General features: G+C 36.2%; 1 protein-coding gene across 7 annotated transcripts in view; it reads right to left on the bottom strand.

Annotated features, from left to right (window-relative positions):
• CARMIL1 (capping protein regulator and myosin 1 linker 1) overlaps window positions 1-20,817 on the bottom strand; it is a 318,790-nt gene that overhangs the window by 99,345 nt on the left and 198,628 nt on the right. For all 7 annotated transcript variants that reach the window (XM_012741301.2, XM_012741297.2, XM_076010502.1 and 4 more), the window contains 6 exons: window positions 20,535-20,639; window positions 15,945-16,014; window positions 7,163-7,244; window positions 6,303-6,402; window positions 6,147-6,201; window positions 1,334-1,506 (listed from right to left, as the gene is read on the bottom strand). In XM_012741301.2, coding sequence (XP_012596755.1) covers window positions 1,334-1,506; window positions 6,147-6,201; window positions 6,303-6,402; window positions 7,163-7,244; window positions 15,945-16,014; window positions 20,535-20,639 — 585 coding nt within the window. The remainder of the gene's footprint in view (window positions 1-1,333; window positions 1,507-6,146; window positions 6,202-6,302; window positions 6,403-7,162; window positions 7,245-15,944; window positions 16,015-20,534; window positions 20,640-20,817) is intronic.

Below are 20,817 nucleotides of genomic sequence, written 5' to 3'. Positions count from 1 at the left end.
ACCACTTGGATAGTGTAGAAAAGCTGTACTGAAAAGCAATAGCACAAACATTAAATTATCATGTTATCTAACTTTTACTAGCCGGAAAACTATAAAACCTGATTTCTCTGATATTTTCCCAATAGTATTCTAGTATTCATGTCTGAGGCTAAAGCTATTTACACAAGATGCTAAACAGTCCCAAGCCCAACATAAAGGATTTCAGCTACTGAGATTTCTTTTTGCCCATTCTAAAACACTAGAGAAAATCTGTCATATTTCCTTATGTTTTCATCATTTCCCTGACATGACATAATTAACAATCCTAGGAACTTGGCACACTCTGCTGGCAAAACCTATTACTATCAATAGGAGGTTATTTACTTTTTAAACACAAAATCTATTTTGGAAGAAAAATATCATTTTACCTTCAGAATGAGTATACTTCAGAGGTATTATAGGATTTGTCAGTTCGCCCTGACACATAAAATAGATTTGTCTGGATGATCCCAGGCTCACAACTGGTATTGCTTTTGTCTTCCTAATCTCAATGACCTTCTTTACATATATACTGACCTTCCAAGAAACCACTGTGGTTTTTTGCTTTGGGTTTCAGTTTAGACAGAAGGTTCAGACTCTGTCTTATGCCAGACCCTAGGGAAATATCACGGAAGAGCCCTTGAGGAACAATGAGGAATGAATTAACTCTTCATTCACCAGACTGCTGGACGAGGTAGCAACCCTCACCTCTCTGAATGATGGGTGACTGGGGTGACTGTGGAGTCCGTAAGAAAAGCCATGCTTGGGGAACACGATGGATGCAAACAACTAAACAGAACCGTTAGCACCCAGTGTGAACTTGCCTTGGGACCAGTGGTTCTCTTATGCTGCACGTGTCTTAAGTCTTTATGTTGGCAGGGAGGTGGAGATAAGACCTTGGGCTCACAGCCAAGTACAGGAAGACCCCTTGTATCATCACTTCATACTGCCTGGCTCTGCTCACTTAGTGCTGGCTCCAAAACCCTCCTTGCTTCTCACTGCCTTTACCCACACATCAGTCAGCTGTTAACACTGGTGTGAAACAGGAAACTGTGACAGTTCTCAATCAGGTTTTACCCACAACAAAAATATAAGACAACAGTTTGAAGGATCTGCTGTGTCTAAATGTGGGAATGCCCTCCCCACTACTCTGACAAGTCTTGACATTGTCGCCTCTTCTTCCCAGCTGGCCTCATGGGAAGCGCAGGCTCCCCTCGGGCACAGACTCTTTCCTCCACTTGCAGTTCAGAATCTGCTCCAGGCCTTCCTCATGAGGAGCAACCACTCTTCAGGAACGAGGGCGGCACCTGCCTACCTGAGCTTGGTGTTGATCTGCAGTGCTTTGGCCAGCATCTTTGCTCCCATGTCCCCCATTCCGTTTCCACTAATGTCCACTTTGGTCAAGGAGGTGTTGCTTCCCAGGGCATTGATTATGATGGTGACCTCGGTCTTGAGTTTTGAGTCAGCCAGGGACAAGGACTGTAGAGGCTGTGGAACAAACAACATGCAGCACTCAACAGTCTCATCAAAGAGAAAACCCAGTTTGTGGAGAATCACAAGGGCATGGACACATTGCACAGGGTCTGATTTTGGAACCGCTGCCTCAAAGACACTGGTGAATGGAACCTCAAGGTTCTGGCAAAAAACGGACCTCTAGAGTCATACTTGGAGAACCTGTGTTTTAATGCTGAATACCACCTACCGCTTCTAAGGGAAGCCATGGAAAGGCATGTAGGGTGACAAGTGCCAGCTCTGTTTAAATGGAGAAAGGGATGAGATAAATCAAAACACAACACAAAATTTCTCAGCTTCAATATGATTATGTTACCTCTTTTTACCCATTTCATTTTTATATAAGGTGAAATGATACCTTAAAATATTAATAGAGGATGAAAGCAAAAGAAAAGCCCACCAATACTAATAATAGATGATTACTTGGCAATTATGTTTAGCTACTGTTTAAGATTTTTAAATATATTAATTCACTGAATCTTCCCAGTAACCCAACGCTTAGGTGCTATGGCTATCCCTATTTCCCAAAAAAGAAACAAAAGTTAAGTGACTCAACCAAGGTCACATAATTAGAAAGTGCCTGAACTGGAATTCAAATCCAGAGGAGATCTGGTTTCAGATTTCATGCTCTCAACCCTATACCACATTCCCTCATTAGTTTATTTTAGATCTCCTTAATTATCACCCCTTATCTTTTGAGTATCAATCAGAAGATACACCTACAATTTTAAAAAGCACATTTGTGTGACCTTTTATTTTACTGTAAGCTGTATGGAGAATTCAAACAAGCCCATTCATTGTCCATTTAAGTCAGAGACTGAAAGCCATTCTGCCTGGAGGCAGGTTTTGATTGGACTGCATAGTATTTGACTAAAAAAAAGAAAAAAGAAAGGAAAGAAAGGAAGAAAGAAAATAGGCTCTGTAATTATACCAAGCTTGCTACACTTGTTTATGTTGTCTTCCTAACCAACCTCATGGTCATTTGAGTTTGCAATCCTGGATTTAAACTGTACCTCAGTTAACAAAGTAGCTGAGAATTCCAGGTTAACCATGTTGAACCAATGTGGCCAAAAAGTTCAGACCTCCCTGGGAGATCTGGATGTCTTCTGGGTTAGTTGGGGTGGTCTATATTGTCCTACCCACACAAAATAATTCTACATGCTTATTGCGTAAGCAACTCTGACATTATAGAGAGGTAGATGCTAGAAGGGTTATTTAGGATCAAGTTCCCGTGGTGGCCTGCAGGATTGGTATTCTCAAGATGTGCCTGGTGGTCTACATGATGGTCCCACACACAGCCTGGGGTGTATCTGTGTCCACTCAACCACTCAACGTTGACTTCCAAAGCAATACCTGTGAGAAGTGTATCTACCCAAGGGGCTGTAGGAGATAGGATGAGGGTGTTGATGGTTTTAAGACTCAGATATCAACAAAGCATCACTATGCATTTGGTTAGTACCAAGTAACTATACTTATAGCCCTTATTATCTAAATTTGACCATGGTTTCCAAACTTAATACATTTATGATAAAATCAAAAGGTAATACTATATTAATTAGAATCAAATCTATAAAATGGACTGCTAAGTGCTGAGGCCATTAAAACCTTAGCCAAAAAGCCTGCATATGTTTAGACTCAGGTAAATTTAGTGGGGTTGCTTCAATTTTCTTAACATCCTACATTCAGGTAAATGGAAAAGACAACTAAAAATGCTTCAGACTTGGCCGGGCGAGGTGGCTCACGCCTGTAATCCTAGCTCTCTGGGAGGCCGAGGCGGGCGGATTGCTCAAGGTCAGGAGTTCGAAACCAGCCTGAGCAAGAGCGAGACCCCGTCTCTACTATAAATAGAAAGAAATTAATTGGCCAACTAATATATACAAAAAATTAGCCGGGCATGGTGGCGAATGCCTGTAGTCCCAGCTACTTGGGAGGCTGAGGCAGGAGGATTGCTTGAGCCAGGAGTTTGAGGTTGCTGTGAGCTAGGCTGACGCCACAGCACTCACTCTAGCCTGGGCAACAAAGCGAGACTCTGTCTCAAAAAAAAAAAAAAAAAATGCTTCAGACTTAGGAAACAATATATTAAATAAAAACAAATGCAGTAGTGCTTTAATATAAAGATGTAATCACTTCTCTCATCATTTCAATAATCTCTATTCAACCACTACAAAAATGATATATTATGGCTTCTTCATAATACTGGAAAACTGCCAACTCTTCAAACTAGTGAGTGTCAATTCTAGTACAATATTCAAATTCTAATACACCCCAGTTAACACTTAAAAATAATAGGCAGAGTCATTAATGCGAACAGAACAGCCTGGATTGCATGCATATTTATAAGGTCATCCCTCCTTGATTTATTGTACTTCCTTGTAACATTACTATTTGAAATCTTACTATTTCTTCTTCATAGCTGAATATGCTTAATCTGAAAATCTGTCTCCTGGCTATAGGCACTTCCAGGAGAAACATATTTTGTTCTCTTCGTTACAACATGAGATTGTATGTAATACTTCAGAACATGTTTCCCTGTCATCTTGGCCCCTCAAATCCCATGTCTCTGGGAGCAGCAGCCTGAAAACCACTGTCTCTAGCGGAAGGTGATACTGGAACCCACAGGTGTCTAGATTTTTCAACTTAAGGTAATGTGCCACACTGAGTGAATAAGGAATTCCATGGGCTATCAAAGAACAAGCTCCACAAATACAAGGTCAGAAGGTAAAAAGCAAGAAAATTAAAGCAAGTAAATTAATTACTTTTATATATACATAAAACTCTTAAATAAAACAAAAAATGAACTTAATTGTACTAGCTATTGTCCATAGTCACAAGACTCAACTCTTAATTATTTTAAATTGTTTTGCACATTACTGATTCAGAAATAGAAAAAAAAAAAAGATAATTGCTTTCTAAAAAAGCTACCTACTTTTCAATGACATGAATATAAAAAGCTTTTCATTGTACAGCATTATTAGCTACACACTATTCAAATTTATGACTTGATTCACATTTCCATAGCAAACTTTATCAACTGCAAATGTGTTTTTAGGTGTGTTTTAACTATCAAGATTATCTTTAAGTAAGAGACTTCTAAAATTACAGAAATAGTTTGAAAATCCTTGTATAATAAGAAAAATATGAAAATAAATATACTTTACATAAAATATAAATTTTCCTAAAATATGTGCTAAGAAACAAATATTTTTGGATGAATATTAAGTATAATTCTGCAATATTAGTTTCCCCAATATTTTCAAACTGGGCCAATACTGGGAAATCAGAAAGCAAATACATTTCCCTTACAATGTGGCTGAGATAAAAAAAAAAAAAAAGAAAAACCAAATACAGCAGTGATGTAAATTAAAATTAAATACGTAAAACAAATAGCATAAACTCTGAAAAGTGTAAATTACATTCTAATCATACCTTTAATTTTAATAACCCAGCCTAAGAATAACACAATGTGGGGTTTATTAGCAAATGAGGACAAGAAGAAGTACCTGAATTCATTAAATAATGAATTTCATTTTCTAGCCCACAGGTTAGAAATTATATCCACACAATGAAGAGGCAAGAGAACAGGATTCTCTCCTGCCCACCAGCTCAGAGCCCCAAAGCAGTGTGGGCAGGGGGAAGTGGGGAGAGGTCCCAGCCTTCATTCCCCCGGCCCCTTACCTTTCTCAGAAAAGGCAGCTTACAGTCGTGATAGAATTTGCTATTTCCTGGTATGAACTCAAAAGGGAAATTGATACTTTTTCAAAATGTGACATTACCTCACTTGATTAATATAAAAGTTTGCCCTCATGAGCTATAAAAGTAACTATAACAAAACATGAATAATGTGACTCTTCATAGTAGGAATACAAATTGATTTAGGTTTTAGGTTTGGTGACCAAATAGAACTTTGAAAGGAAAGGGACGAAAACCTTAAAAACCATCAGTAAAATATAAGATGTGACATACCAGCTCTAAATTAAATATATTCATGGTAGAGTGCTTCTTACTTTACCCATAAAATATCTTTTCTTTTTTCTAATGCATTTTAAAGGGCAGCAAGATATGATACTATTTTAAGTTAAATTTCTTTACCCTGAACTAAGCCTTAGCAACCTCTAAAGGGGATAAAAATACAAGGAGAATTACTAGAGCTCAAGAAGCAATTTAAGATGGAAGAAAAATTCCTTAGTCTCTTGGAGTTCTGCATAATTATTGCATGAAATTCAAATTAGCAATATGATATTTCTTAGCATTATATAAGGTCGTAAAGTCAACTAGATTGTAAAAATTCATGCCTGCAGATTAGTTTAATAACTGAAGTTAGGAAATAGTAAGGCTAATTAAAAGATAGGATCCGGAGTCAACTTATACTTCTTTCAATCCATTACGATCTTCTTTTACTTGGTGGTGAGTTGAATGAAGAATAAGTAAATTTTTAAATACATTCTATAACTCTACTAAAGCATACATATTTATTCCATTTAAAAAAAACAGTAATAGAAAATATACACATAGATGAAATTATCTGAAAGCATTTTGGCATTAACGCAGTAGAAATAATCAGTAAGAATGGCAATAAACAAAAGATTTTAGGCAAAAGTGTTTAAAATAATACTCACTGATTCTTCATCTTGAATCATCTGTACTAAGTTGTCCAATACAGGTGTCAGATTTCTAAAGAGATTTTAAAGATGTGGACAGTGGAATCAAATCAAAAGCTTTCAGGAGGCTGGTTATTTTCATCATTGTCATATAAAAAAATTCAAAACTCTTACTTGGATTTCATATTATTAAAATTTCTGCCTAACGCCAGGTGTTGTATTGATCTGTTTTTACTGAGCCACACTATTAAGGTAGATAGGTCAGATTCTAAACCTGGAAAGAATCAGAGTAAGTAAAGCATCAAAACACATGTGTATAAATGAATTCTCAGCTGGAACACAATTACGCAAAGGTGGCATGCAGTTGGATGACTTCCTTTACCATTTGAAGGCCCTGGGATTCTCATCTTTTATTTTCAAAGGCACTTTGCTCTCTTTTCATGTCCTATTATTTCACGGAGATAAACCCATTCTCTACAAAGATTTATCTAAATCTCTTACACAATCAGTGGCTAAACGCAGTCAGCAGGAATTGGGAATGAATAACAGCAGAAAGTTTCATCTCTCCCCATCACTTTGTGAGAGAAGATTCCAACATACCGTACACTGGGAGGTAACTAAAATTAAAGTTGTCTACAAAAATTTAACAGGTTCATCCTAACATGGTACTATAATCAGCAGAAATAAAACTACTGAAATAAGCTTCCAAATAAATAAATAAGAGTAAAATTTTATTGACACCAAGCATGCAAAAGGTTAAACTTTATCAATGTACTGATGATATTTTTTTTAACTGAGAGAGTTGTTTTACTGCATAGATCTTGCATATTTGGCCATGGAATTAACTTCATAAGACTTTGGCAGAAATTTATTCTATAAATAAAGTCTATTGTTAAATTTAAAAGCGCTATTAGTCAAGAAATGAAGTAATATTTCTATTAAGGTGTTGTCTAGATTAGGGTGGATCATTTTCCCTTTACTAACTTGCTTCAAATAATATCTCGGTTTCTTTTCTTTTCTGACTTCTGACTTACCATTGTCGGAGATGTCTAAGCTGGTGATGTTGTGGATTTCAGCGATGCAGCCTTCTAACACTTGAGCACCTCCTGATCTCAGCTAGAGAAACACAAGCCAAACACAAGGTAAAGTCTTCACCCTACTAAAAGTGTAATCAAAAAAAATTAAAAATGGGAGAGAGATGGTCTTAAAATAAACTTAATATCAAAGAAAAAGTGAAAGTTTATCAACTCCAAAAAAGCTATTGTTGATGGTAAAGAGCCAATCACTAGTCACTGCTGCTGTTGTGTGTGTATATGTGTTTTGGTTTTTGTTTTTTTGAGACACGGTCTTGCTCTGTCACCTGGGCTAAAGTGCAGTGGTGTCATCATAGCTCACTGCAACCTCAAACTCTAGGGCTAAAGTGATCCTCCTGCCTCAGCCTCCTGAGTATTTGGGACTACAGGCATGTACCACAACACCCAGCTAATTTTGCTATTTTTTGTAGAGATGGGGTCTCACTCTTGCTCAGGCTGTTCTTGATCTCCTCGCTTCAAGCAGTCCTCCCACCTCAGCCTCCCAGATTGCTAGGATTACAGGGATGCGCCACTGCACCTGGCGCCATCATTGTGTATTACATGATCCAAAAATAGAACCTAAAATCATCACGGAAAAATACAGAGAAAAAAGATAGAGACCACCCAGGCCCACTACTAGCAAGATAGTGCGTGTCAATCCAGAAGAACTTTCTTCATTTTTGACTTTTGGAAATCTAACAAATCCCTTTTATACATGAGAAAGTCACTGTGTATTTGATTATTGATGATTTCAAGGTATACACTCTCCACTCAAGTAGCTGCCAAACAATCAAAGGGGACAATAAAGACTTACTTTGAATGTTACACACTTTAGGAAGGACCCAACCCTAACTGTTCTACAGAAATGGGTGTTAGGTCTCACTACTATAAAGCAGATACTAGATAATTGAAAGTGATTACAAAATAATTTGCACAAAATCTTTAAGCTACAGAAGAAAAATATGGTGAATTAATCAAAATATTATTATTATGATTGGTATAGAACAAAACTAAGAATGAATTGTTATTCTCATCTCATTTCCTATTTCAATGAGAAAGACAACCTGAAAAACACAATATAATACTTTTCATCTTTTCCCATGAAACCAAAGCATTTTTCACAGAGTTCACAATATCTTTTGTTTTCCATTCAGCAAATATTTGCTGAGTTCCTACCCTGTGTAATGTATTTGTGAAAGATGCAGTTTCCCAAGCTGTGGCCCTTTTGCTCAGTAAACTTACTATCTAATGAGGAAAAAGAACCTATCATTTATTGGGAATCTGCTATGAACTAAAGAACATGGCAAGTACTTTATTCATGTAGAAAAATTAAAATTTATATAAATGTCAACATCAAATTTATAATACAAGGTGCTATTTTCTATTTGTCTAAGTTTTGACATAAGAATTTAAAGAATTCATTTCCCTATTTCAGATGCAATATTTTTATAGTATCTGGGACTAAAATCTGTCAACATCTCTGGTCTCTTCTATGATAAGCAGAATTCTGCACAGATCTTTGGGATCGCTCAGGAGTATTTCAGTTGGTGTGTCTAAATTCAGCTGTTTGTAGGTTTTTTTTGGTTTTGTTTTTTTTTTTTTTTTTTTTTTTTTTGAGACAGGGCCTCGCTATGTGCCCAGGCTGGTCTCAAACAACTGAGCTCAAGCGATCCTGCCACCTCAGCCTTCCAGGAAGCTGGGATTACAGGAGTGCACCACCATTACTGGAAATTCCTACCTTTTAAGATGACAGGAGACTGCTCTGAGGTGAGCTTGAAGCACAGTATTACAGAGAGGCAGATTTCTCAAAAAGACTGGTCCACATACTTCAGGAAAACCTACATCAACTCCATGGCTGGAGGGCTTTTAACTAACTCTAGTGTGCGAAACTGCTGTTAGGAATAAGCACCAGACCAAGTCTACTATCCTTTGTTGTTTTCTCAGGAACTCTCCAGATGACCCAAATGCCACCTTGAGATCTTCCCCAGCACCCTGCTACTCAAAGAGTGGTCCACAGACTGGTGCTAGTCTGCAAACAGTTTGCTACTAGTCCAAGATAAAGCAGAAAAGTTGAGTATAAACATTTTAGAAATCTTAGTAGTAAAAACTTTTAAGTCTTTTGCATCTAATAATCAAACTTAGAATTACATATTTTATGTCTTTCTAAATCTTTCTTGTATTTCATTTCTATTATATTTTATAAAAATATTGTTTTATGATAGATTGGAAATTTAAAAAACAAAATAAAACAGATAGTTTTGAAAAGCACTGCTCCAGGTCACAGCTTGTTAACACTTCAAGAAGTAAATGTGTACATAGACTACGTCAAAGTTAAAGCAAGAATTCATTTAAGCAAATACTTCAAAAAACCATAACTTGATTTTGAGAGCATGAAAAAAAGTATGCTTTTGAGAAGATAAACATAAGTGCGTAAGTCTTTACAATTTCATATGTGCTGATAATCATCATTCTGTTGAGAAATAAGTTTCCACAAGAAAATCTTTATGTTCCATCATTGTAAAGTGTACTGAAAATATTTTATTTATATGAAATATAGGTAAATTAATTAAGTTAAATTAATTAAGTCTTTAATTCTGTTTATTTTATAAATATTTTTACTGGTATTTATAAAATGTACATTAATATATAAAACATTTTCCAATGCTTAAAGAATAATCAAATATATCAACATATCTTAATTTATTGATTCATAATGTACTTACACAGTGGCCAAGCTAAGGAAAGCCCAAGGGGAAAAAAAACAAAAAACATGATCAGCAGTACGTAGAACAAGAATAGTGAAGGACCTGACAGTCTCTATCAATACACAATGTAAAAATGCAAAGAGTCAGAAAAAAATACTTTGAACTACAATTTTCTCCCTAAAATAAAATCAAAAATTTAAATAAGAGAATAACTGATCTTCAGTTACCAAGAACATTCAATTGAAGTCACAGGTTATTAAATGCCTAAAATTCCCCAAAAGCTAAAGCTTTCCCAAAACAGTAAAAGCTTTTCCATTACTGTAAATGAAAATCCTTTTAAATGAATTTGCATAATGAGAGGCTGTGTCTGCATGTGTGCATGTAAAACTGGTTTTTCAATTACCCTGATGTGGATCCCACACACTAGCATTATTTAAAAGACAGCAAGATCAAAGAGAAGTAAATGGGACTGAATCACTGAACACTTTTCGAAACATTAAAAATAAAATTACATTTCTTTCAAGGGAGTAGTATCCTCTCACTCAAGGAAGGTGGAACATTTCAGATGTTATTCATAGTTCCAAGTGAAAAGTTACATGTAATACTCAAATATCCATCATGGGGACAAGGGAAGCAACAAAAACTAAAATCTAGTGAGAAGTTTTAATAATTTGTTCTTCTTCCTCAAGATCATTTGCCATTTAAAAAGATGTGGCAGAAATTATAAAATTAAATGTAAAATAACCCCCAAATTATCTACTTTTCTGTTATAGGGATTCCAATTTTAATTTTTAAAAATTAATTTTCATCCTGATAAATTTTCACACAGAAAACTGAATGGTGTCAGCTACTTGGGAGACTGAGGTGGGAGGATCACTTGAGCCCAGGAGTTGGAGGATGCAGTGAGCTGTGACCACATCATCGTATTCCTGCCCGTGCAACAAAGTGAGACCCCATCTCTATATTAACATAAAAAGAAGAAAGAAAAGAATAACTGAATTGTGTAGGTTTCTCTAAGGGCAGAAAAAAATGATTAGACAACATCCAGTTCAAAATGTCCAATTGCTAGCAGTGTTTGATACCAAATGGCAATTTGGTACCTGAGAAAGATGTAGATAAATATAGCCATTTTCAAGGGGCAAATAGTTGCATGCATTTTATTGCTTTATACATGCATTCACCCTGTCACATGAAACATGTAGTTTTGCATTCTGTACCTGGGCTGATAGGAAGGTCATAGGTGAGGGGTGCAACAATGATGCTCACTCAAGGCTGGCAGAGTGACTACCAAATCCAATAGAATTGCCTGGAAAGTTTCTATTCTCTTATTGCAATGTACTACTCATTACAAATCTTAATGTCTGGGGCTTTTTTTTTTTTCCTATTCATCTTCAATTGCAATGAATTATTGGAATAATCGTCAGAAAAGTTTTCACTTTAAAGGAACTAATTCCCACACCCAGACCTACAACCAATCCTTAGTTATAATTAGCCTTTGCATCTTGTCTGAAGTATCAGATTTTTCTCTCTCATTTGGAAGGAGACTAAGTTTGAAGAATTTGGTTCCAGCATTTACCAATTATTCTCTTGAAGTATGGCTATGAGGAATAAGATTTTTAAAGACAGACCAGAATGCATAGATCCACTGACTCCCTTCAGACAGCTGGGTATGTGGGAAAATAAACATAAACACCTACATCCCTACTACCACATAAAACAGTTTTGAAACATTTCTTTTAGAAGAGAGCAGTAAAACACACACATTTCTTTGAACATCTGTACTCATGCTAAATCCTTACCCTTTGAGAGTGAATTAGGATCAGCCATGACCATTCAGAGGCAAATAGGCCATGGAAGGTAATACTGTTTCATGTAAAAAAAAAAAAAATCAAGTTTCAAGAAAAAATAATCTCAACAAAAAGTTGATGAGACTAATTCTTCTGAAAAGGCATAAAATAGCTTTGAAGGCAATTCCAAAAAAATGTAAAGCTTCTAAATAAAATTTTTTTAGAAAGGCAATATTGCTCCATCCTATAAATTTTGACATTTGGAATAAAGCTCCTCCATAGTAATCGTCTTCCTACTCCAGAAAATGGCTCACCTATGTTGGGCCTGGCCTGGTGACTTGTGCCAAATGCTAGCCCCCAACACTATTATCATACCCATTCAACAGATAAGAAACAATGGCTGAAAGAAGGTAAGTCACTTGATAAGCCATTTTTCAAAGGGGGACCTTTTAATTTCAAAGTGCCTGCCATTAGCTATGACACTCTTTTGTCTACCACAACTAATATGAGTCATTTTCTTATACAAAAGAGACGCCTTCTCAGTACTAAAAGACCAAGGGAAAGAAAAAGAAGTGATAATGATTAATATGAACCACCTTAAAAAACACATAAGTTTTTTTCTTGTAAGTATAGACGTTATCTGTAAATGTAAGGTTAATTTCAGTACTTATTACCTTGGCCATCACAAATCCAAAAGAATAGAGACCAAAATTTTGGATTTAGTTTTCCAAATAACAATGATGTTTGAATTGTAGGAAAGCAACTGCATAATACCTGGTACTTTTTTTAATAGCATAAGGTATAAATCTCTTCTCATTCAAATTGATGAGTGTGAAATGCCTCTTTCGGGGAATAAAGAAATTGCCCAAGAACTACAAACCAACACACTAGGAAAGGTAAGAATGAACAGTAAAGAAACCAGCCTATGATAAAAGCCAAAATAATTTGTTTAAATTATTCTAAGTTTCCTATCTAGACACTTTTGATTCCTACTTTAAGGCTATTTTCCCCTTTCCTCCCAATAATCTCAACCACCATCTTTTATCATCATTTACCTTGGATGACATGCAAATAAGTCTGATTTTAAAATCAATCACTGAATTTTTTTCCCTCCCAGGAGAAAAAGTAAATCTGGATCAAAAATTCTACATGGCGGATGATTCATATTAAAGTTAATTACCTATTTATAAGACTACATCAAGGTTTTACAATTGTTCCTTGTTCCCAAGGCTGGGATGGACTGTTGCATTAGGGGCACCTGTAGGTGGCGCTGAACTCATACAGTGCCCACACCAGAAACTGCAGGACAACATTGCTAAGCACTCTCCAGCACTGTGCTCCAGACGTGTGACTCATCTCGGGTCTGCCAGCCCCTCAGCCTGAGTAAGTCATCCCTGTAGAAATGACCTCCCAACACGAGAAATTTCATTTCTCACCACCTTTTAGGTTTTAAGATTAGATTTATCTGATCATCAGGAAAAGTTAAGTGCTGAATGTTTCCATGATTTCAACTGGTATGCTAAGAGTGGAGAGAGTCTGTGTCTACTGTGGATAATTAGAAAATGAGCAGAAAGAAAATAAGCATGATTTTAAACTTCCCAGCTAGTGAAAGCTTCTTTCTGAGAGGATCATGTAAACTCTGAAATACCAAATATAGATGATTAAAGACTAATGGTTAACACTCAAGTGTCAAGCCTTCCAATATGGATTCTATTGTAAATTCAAACACTTTTGTGGGGAGGTTTACTATATCATGAAGAGAAACAAACTAAAACATAGTTAAATGTGGATATCTAGACCTAAGAAACAAAGTGTGACAAAACACTGCAATATAGTTTAGAAAAATAATTTTGTTTTACCAATTTTCATGAGCAGCATAATAATGTGTGACTTTATAAATGTGGACACCAGTACTATAATTCAAGCTATACGATGGTGAGGGAATGGTACTAAAATACTTCTAAGATTCCCCCATCTCAATTTACCACAGAATCCATTAAAAAAAAAAGGCTAAAATGAAGTTGGAATTATCATCATAATAAAGGTCAATCACATCATCAGAGATTAATCATCTGAATTCCTACCTTAATAAAAAAAAGTTATAAAAGAAAGTCTACTAGCAATAGGTTGAACCTTATGAAATTAATAATAGTCTGCTATTTTTGACATACAAAAATGTCAATTTTACATGGTTCACCCAAAATAACTGTCTGAAAGTTAGTCCCAAGAGATCACAAAGGAGGTTAAGGAACAAAGTATATAGCAATATAATAGCATTCTTTGGGCACATGGCCTCATCAACTTATGTGAGAAGAAAATGCCTGACCATACTTAATATTCTAATAATTACCACTGTCAATATTGTTAACAACAGAAAATCGGGACAGTTTATTTTCATTATGGCGCTGTCATTAGTGAGCTGGATTATTTCAGCTTCTGTAGATCTGTTTCCTCATCTATAACTATGGTAACCAGATGATAATTTATGCCCATTCCAGCTTTATCATAGAGTTAAATGAAAAATGTTAGATTGGTAGCAGTCATGACATTTAATCGGGATAGTAAAACCATACTAGAAGTCATTGCTAATTCAGTAGTTTGATCTGATAGAGTAGTCAACTTTATACCAACTAGCTTTTTTTGATAGATTAGCTCTTCCCATCCCCCTTCATTTCATTCTTCCTCCAATGAAAAACAAATTTATTATTGGCATACACCTTAATAAAGTGCTGGTTGATTTCGACTTTATAATCTAACTTTATAAATGAGAGGTGAAAATTCAATAATGCAAGGATAGTATTTTAGAGTTTTATGTTTTGGGGGTTTTTTCTGTGTGTGTGCTTGTTATTTGTTTTTCTTTTTTTAAAACAAGACTAGTAAATCACATAGTTGGTATTCACCCCATCTCAAAATTAAGGAAAAATTCTACACTAACAATTTATATGGTAAAATTTCAGACTTGCCAGTTTCTAGAATTTTCAGAGAAGCAAGGCATTAATTGTATTCAATATTTAGTGTTGGCTTGGTGCCTGGAATTTTGTTAGGAGCTCAGGGAAACACAAAACAAAGTATGACACAAATGCTGCCCTCCAAAAAGTTATAACCTAGTTGGGAGAGTATATAGGAGCCAATTTAATAGCTATGCAAGGCACTGTGTGGTTCAGTGTCCAAATGCATGCTACTCTCATTAAGTGCTAGACAATTAGAAAAGATCGAGATCACAAAGGGCTGAAGCAGTCAGAGAAAAACTTCGGCAGACAGATAGACAGGAAAACAGCAAGAGCAAACAACCTTCATGTGTGCCAGAAGCACTTTTTAAAGAAGGGCTCCTTCAAATCTCGAAACAACCCACTGGGAGAGATATTAATACTATTTCTACTTTTCAGGTACAGAAATTGAGATTTAGTGATAGTAACCAATTCATCTAGGATTGTATAACCTAGGAGAGTATGATGCGTGTGTGTGTAGGAGACTGGACTTGCGCTAGATCCTCAAAGAGAGGGAGGCCCTGGGGGGTAAGGGGGAGATGGACTTAGTTGGAGAGAAAACAGTGGGCGTAAAGGCCCAGGAATAGGAATGAGGAGACACCCACCTCCATTCCTAAGAAGAGATGGAGCTTGATATGTCGGGTAAAGTCAGGCTCTGAATAGGGCAAGTGGTTCGCACTTGAGTATTTTCTAACTTATCACCACACAAACTAAAAGTTTCAAGATAGTAAAAGTTTAAATGCCCTCTAAAATGTAGATGCTTTTAGTCTCAATTCTTCTCTCTAGATTCTTTAGTAGGAAGTGTTTGAAATTGCTATAATTTCCAGAGACATTATAATTTTCTTGTTTCATATCATGATATTAAAAAGTATAATTAATGACAAGAAGGCCATTGTCTTTCACACTCTACAAATCCCAGTTAGGTTGTACAGATTTGTCCCCTGCAACGAATGCTATATGTTTCATTTTCATGCTAGTTTATGGCTTATATCTCAAGGCTTCATCATAAAATACTTAGGCAATAGGCACCAACAATAGGGAAAAAAAAAGTCATTAAAAACACACTTGAAAGCTTTCTGAATGGTGCTCTGTGGCTGTTTGTAGATAAAACTTGCAAAATATAGAACATCAGAAACTTGCATAATGTGTTTTTCTGCTTTGTTAACACCCTGTGGAATCACAGTATCATACTTTTTCCATGAAAAAGATGAGGCAATTTTGAAGCTGTTATCTATTCCAGTGCATAGTCTAAAAGTGCTCTTACCTCACAGTTGCTGAGATCAAGAGAAACCCCTTTCAAGCTATGATTACAAGCCAGGCCCAATAACAGCGCTCTGAGGGGAGGAAACACACACATTAGATACAAATTCCACACAATGCAACGAGAAACTATATATAAGCCCACTGAACAAAGCCCAGAGAAAGGAAAATGCCCTTTCAGAATCACAGGTCAAGCACCAGGCACTCTCTCACTTTTTAAAATGCCAACTGCATTTCTGCCTCCCAACAACAGTGAAAAAATGACTCTGCAGCATTCTTCTGTCTGACAGGCAGAGAGCCCATCATAAATGTAAAACCTGGCAGGACTGCTATTCCTATGCAAATAAACCAACAGCACACTTAATTGCATATTGAAATTAAATTGTGTTCATCACAGATAAATTCCCACCTGCATCTGCTTGAGAACAGCTTTAATAATGTTTAGAATCTTATTAGGCAATTGTTATTAGAGTAGCAAAGTAAAGCTCATTGTCCCTAATGAATATGGTAGGGAGGAAGTCAGGCTCTGTAGTATTCCAGGATGTAAAATTATATCTAGATGAGTTTATTAGATGACCTACAGTAGTGGGTAGGCAAGGGTATAAAACCACTATAGACCAGAAGGCACATGTCTCGAATTTGAGTCCAGGATCCTGCCTGTTGAACTCCCTACTGGGCCAGGACAAACCACAGCACAGCGCTGAAAAGAAATTTTGTCATCTGCAAATTGAGGAGATTAATCGCTCAGATCCACTTTTACAAATCAGTCCTATATAATTCAACATCACCAAGCAAACTTGAAACAAAAAAGTCACACATGCACACACATCCATTAAATTACACTGAATGGACAGAAGACTCTAACTTAGACTTTGTGAGACTTTGGAGAAAAACATGAGACTATTCATGCTCTCAAGAAAGGGAAAGAAATAACTCTCATACAAGACAGACAGTGACAATTGCCAGAAGAGTGGAACCCAGGCAACAGTTTGCTACCTGGGGGTGACTACCTATTCTCCATGTCCCCAGAAAAAGGACTTCCACCCAGAATATTCCAAAAATACCCCAAGGTAAAGGTGAGGTGAGAAGGTAGGGAATTATTTCTTGCCCAAGCCTCTGAGATTTTCTCCTTCTAGCAATCCTCTGCCTCACTCACCGACAGAGAATTCTAGAAGTGGTTTGCAACAGGTATAGCTTGGCTGCCTCCACCTATGAAAATAATACCCCCATGAAGAGGCTGAAGGTGAGTGCCTTTCTTTTTACTCTTTTAATCCAGTTCACTGGTCCCTTATTCTAAAATACTGTCCTGTAAGAAAGGCTGGATGTATCTCATCTGTGTACATGTTCAATTACTCATTAAATTACTTCTCTTTTCCTAAAAATTCCTTCCCCCCCTTTCTTTCTTGGGGGCAATATTGAGTCACTGAAAGTGCTTGGGACTAAAAACAAAAGGCCAGTCCTCTGGGTCCTGGCTGTTACTAACAGTTGTGTGACCTTAAGTACATCACTTTTTGTATGTGTGTCTCAGGTTCTCATCAGTGAATTGAGAGTATTTCTAATATATGCTGAGTTTCTAGGGTTTAGCCGTAAATTTCAACATTGCATTTTTATAATGCTTCAATGAAAGAAAAATACTTCCTACTTTTCCTACATGTGCTTAATTAAGGCGAAGGAAACAAATGATATGCTTGAAGATATTCAACTATAGAAGGCCAATGATTAGGAGGCAAATACTCATGAGACTAGCAAAAATAAATAACCCATATAAATTGTCCTTAGTAAAATAAAACAAAACAGAACAACTACAATAAAGCACAGTGGGCACCAGGGAAAATTCTATGGCAAAATATGTCGTTTCTTTTATCCTCACGATGGCAAATTGCCTTAACAATTATCTTTTCAATCCTTAATCACTATTACAAAATTGCTTAAGAGAAGAATCTGTATTTAATTTTTCCAGCTCTGGATAGTTGATACTAGTTATAATTTGGGGGTAGCACATTCAGCAGGTTTATTAAAAATAGTCAGAGAGATGGGAGACAGGGGAACCACATGACAGGAGACCAAGGAGGGCTCCAGAAAGAGAGGGGTTAGGGAGAGAGAAAGGGAAAGAACAAGAATGAGCAGTAAACAGGAACTCATGCTATACTCTGAGTGACTGGAGCAAAGAGCACCCTTGGGACGCACATGAGCCACACTATTCTGGAGATTTTAGGAAACACCAAGAAACAGTGGCACAGTGTTCTTTAAAGCCCTTGAAATACATTAATGTGGACTAAAAAGAGCCTCAAAGGAAAGCATAGTTAACTAAGAAGCAAGCATATTCTTTGTCTCGCTTTTAAAGAACCCCAAATTAAGCAAGAAACTTCTCAAAAATAATGTGTCCAAACTTAGTGTTACTCTCAAATGAAACTGCATTTCTTTAGCTTATTTTCTCTTGGCTACTGATCCCAAACCCTTCAAGAAAACAAGGTACCTCCTCCGCCCTCTTGGTGCAGTGGAAGGCAATATGGGGTAAGGAACACTACTGAGCCCTAACAGCTGGCTGAGAGCAGTGGACGCTGCCAAGCACTTCCCAGAACCCCCTCAGTGGTCGGTCCTCTTCATTAGCATGGCCTCCTAGTTCAACTCCCCGCTCTGTCCAATCCTGCTTTATTCCCTCAGCCCTCTTCACAGGTGGTAATCCCAAGAGAATGTCCTAATAAATACCCTACACACTAACCTCTACTTCAAAGTCTGTTTCCCAGGAAACCCAACCTGTGACAGTGATTTTGGGCAAATTACTTAGCATCTTTGAGCCTCAATTCCTCAACTGTAAATGGAGATGATGATATCAATTTCCCACAACTGCTGCAATATAAAATGACAGTTCATATATAAGCACTCAGCACAGTGTCTAGCTTAGGGTAGTTCTTTGCAAATTCCCTTCCACAGGTAAACCTGAGTATCTCAGTTTTGTGCTATCTTTTCAAATTATTGTATCATATTAAATGTATGCATGGAATTTTTTTTACAGAATCTTCAACCATGAAGCCTTTTCCCTCACATTAACATTTTTTAATGGAGTAAAACACAGAGCTGAAGAGGCTACAAATTTAGCATTATTAAACATTCATATAATTAACAGGTCAAAGATACAAAATATCTTTGAAGTAGAAAATTTACAAGTATATATTTATAATAAACTACAATAAATTCAGTATCATCGTGGTATAGAATAGTCCATAAAATAAATTATGTTAACCAATGAAAAGTTGCTCTATATTATACAGGAGTCAAAAACATTGAAAGAATTAGAATACCAGTACCTATCACTAAAACCATTTTGAATATGCTAATTTCCTTCTAACACACTATAAGGACAAGGGCCATGTCTGGTTTTGCTTTCTACTCAGTGCCCTCATGGTATCTAGCACATAGTAGATGCTCAATAAATATTACTTGAATGAATAAGTGACTGTGATTATTATAATGGAACCCCTTTAGAATACTAATTCTGCTATCTTCTTTAATATCCACATAAAGAGCCAAATCATGAGGCTTATGTGTGACTTTCACATTAGAGACCTCAGATATATTAAATATTTTTTTAAAAGGCCATTATAACATCAGACATTTTTTTTTTTAGCATTGTCCACTTTTCTTAAAGGCATCCATTGTTTTAGTCATATGGTACTATGCAGAATCAAGAACTCCACATCTCTCAAAACGGGGAAAAAGAAGAAAGAAAAGGTAATTTATAAATTAGTTGAAGATTAATTTTCTAGTAAGATGAATAGCAGACATTAGTTTTAACATTTCATACAAATTGCAAGGAAAAAATTAAATGCAGATTTACAAATTAGCCGGGGAAAGGAGAAATCTGTGCATATATTTGAGCATATCTGACAACTTGCATAATCGTAACTACCTGAAAATATCTCTTTTAGACTCAGAGAATTTGACTCTACAGTCAAATTCACTGAACTTGTACACTGAACTTTTGATTCTTTCTGGCAATGGTAAACTGAAATCTCAAGGAGAACAACTCATTCTCAAACCTCAATTTGGCTAAACATTTTAGTTTCACCTCTATACCTACACCAGGAATATTAACCCATAACATTAAGTTGGCTGCCAAGTAAAAATGCCAAATAGCCTATACTGATCTGGATAACTCAGAAACCTAAGCACCCCAAAAATTGATTCTGCTGCATATACACAATGTGTTTGGAGTTTGATTATTATAGTTAGTAGAAATATTTAGAACAAATGTTAACATACACACACACACACACACACACACACACAGATATGCCTAGAAAGAACTGAACAGAGGTTAAAATAAAAGCAATACTACCTGGGAGCACAACTTTTATAAATTGGTGACTACTGCCAAGGTCACAAATCAAAAGATTTTTTTCATAGAAGATGCAATAGTTTCAAGAGTACACAATGTACTTCAAAAAATTTTAATTAAGTCTCATGCACCAGAGTAAAAAGGCATTCTCACCTGCCTTTTCTGTCTTTGGATTATCTTTTCCCTTCTCTTGAGCACATTTGTAGAAACAAGCTGAACTTTAAAAGCTCTGGAGAAAAAGAATGAACCACTTACTTCAACGGCTCAGGAGACAGTTTTGTGCCTGAAAGGTTGATGTGCATCAAAGCCATTGAACTACTAAAAAACTGCTTGAAAGATGGGGGTACTTCTTTTCCTTTACTGAAAAAAACACAAGAATCATCAAATGGTTATACTTCCATCAAATTTACTTGTTAGTTATTAAGACACTATAAAGTGATCTACGAATCAGTCACATTTTCAGTAGAAATTTAAGGTAAACAGAAACAAATATCTGAAGCCTAAATGATCAAATCCCTTACAATTAAAGGAATCACAC

This window comes from Microcebus murinus, chromosome 15 (genome assembly GCF_040939455.1).
Source record: "Microcebus murinus isolate Inina chromosome 15, M.murinus_Inina_mat1.0, whole genome shotgun sequence".
Lineage (NCBI taxonomy): Eukaryota > Metazoa > Chordata > Mammalia > Primates > Cheirogaleidae > Microcebus > Microcebus murinus.
The sequence above is the reverse complement of the archived record's forward strand: the minus strand, read 5'-3'. Positions and strand labels throughout refer to the sequence as shown.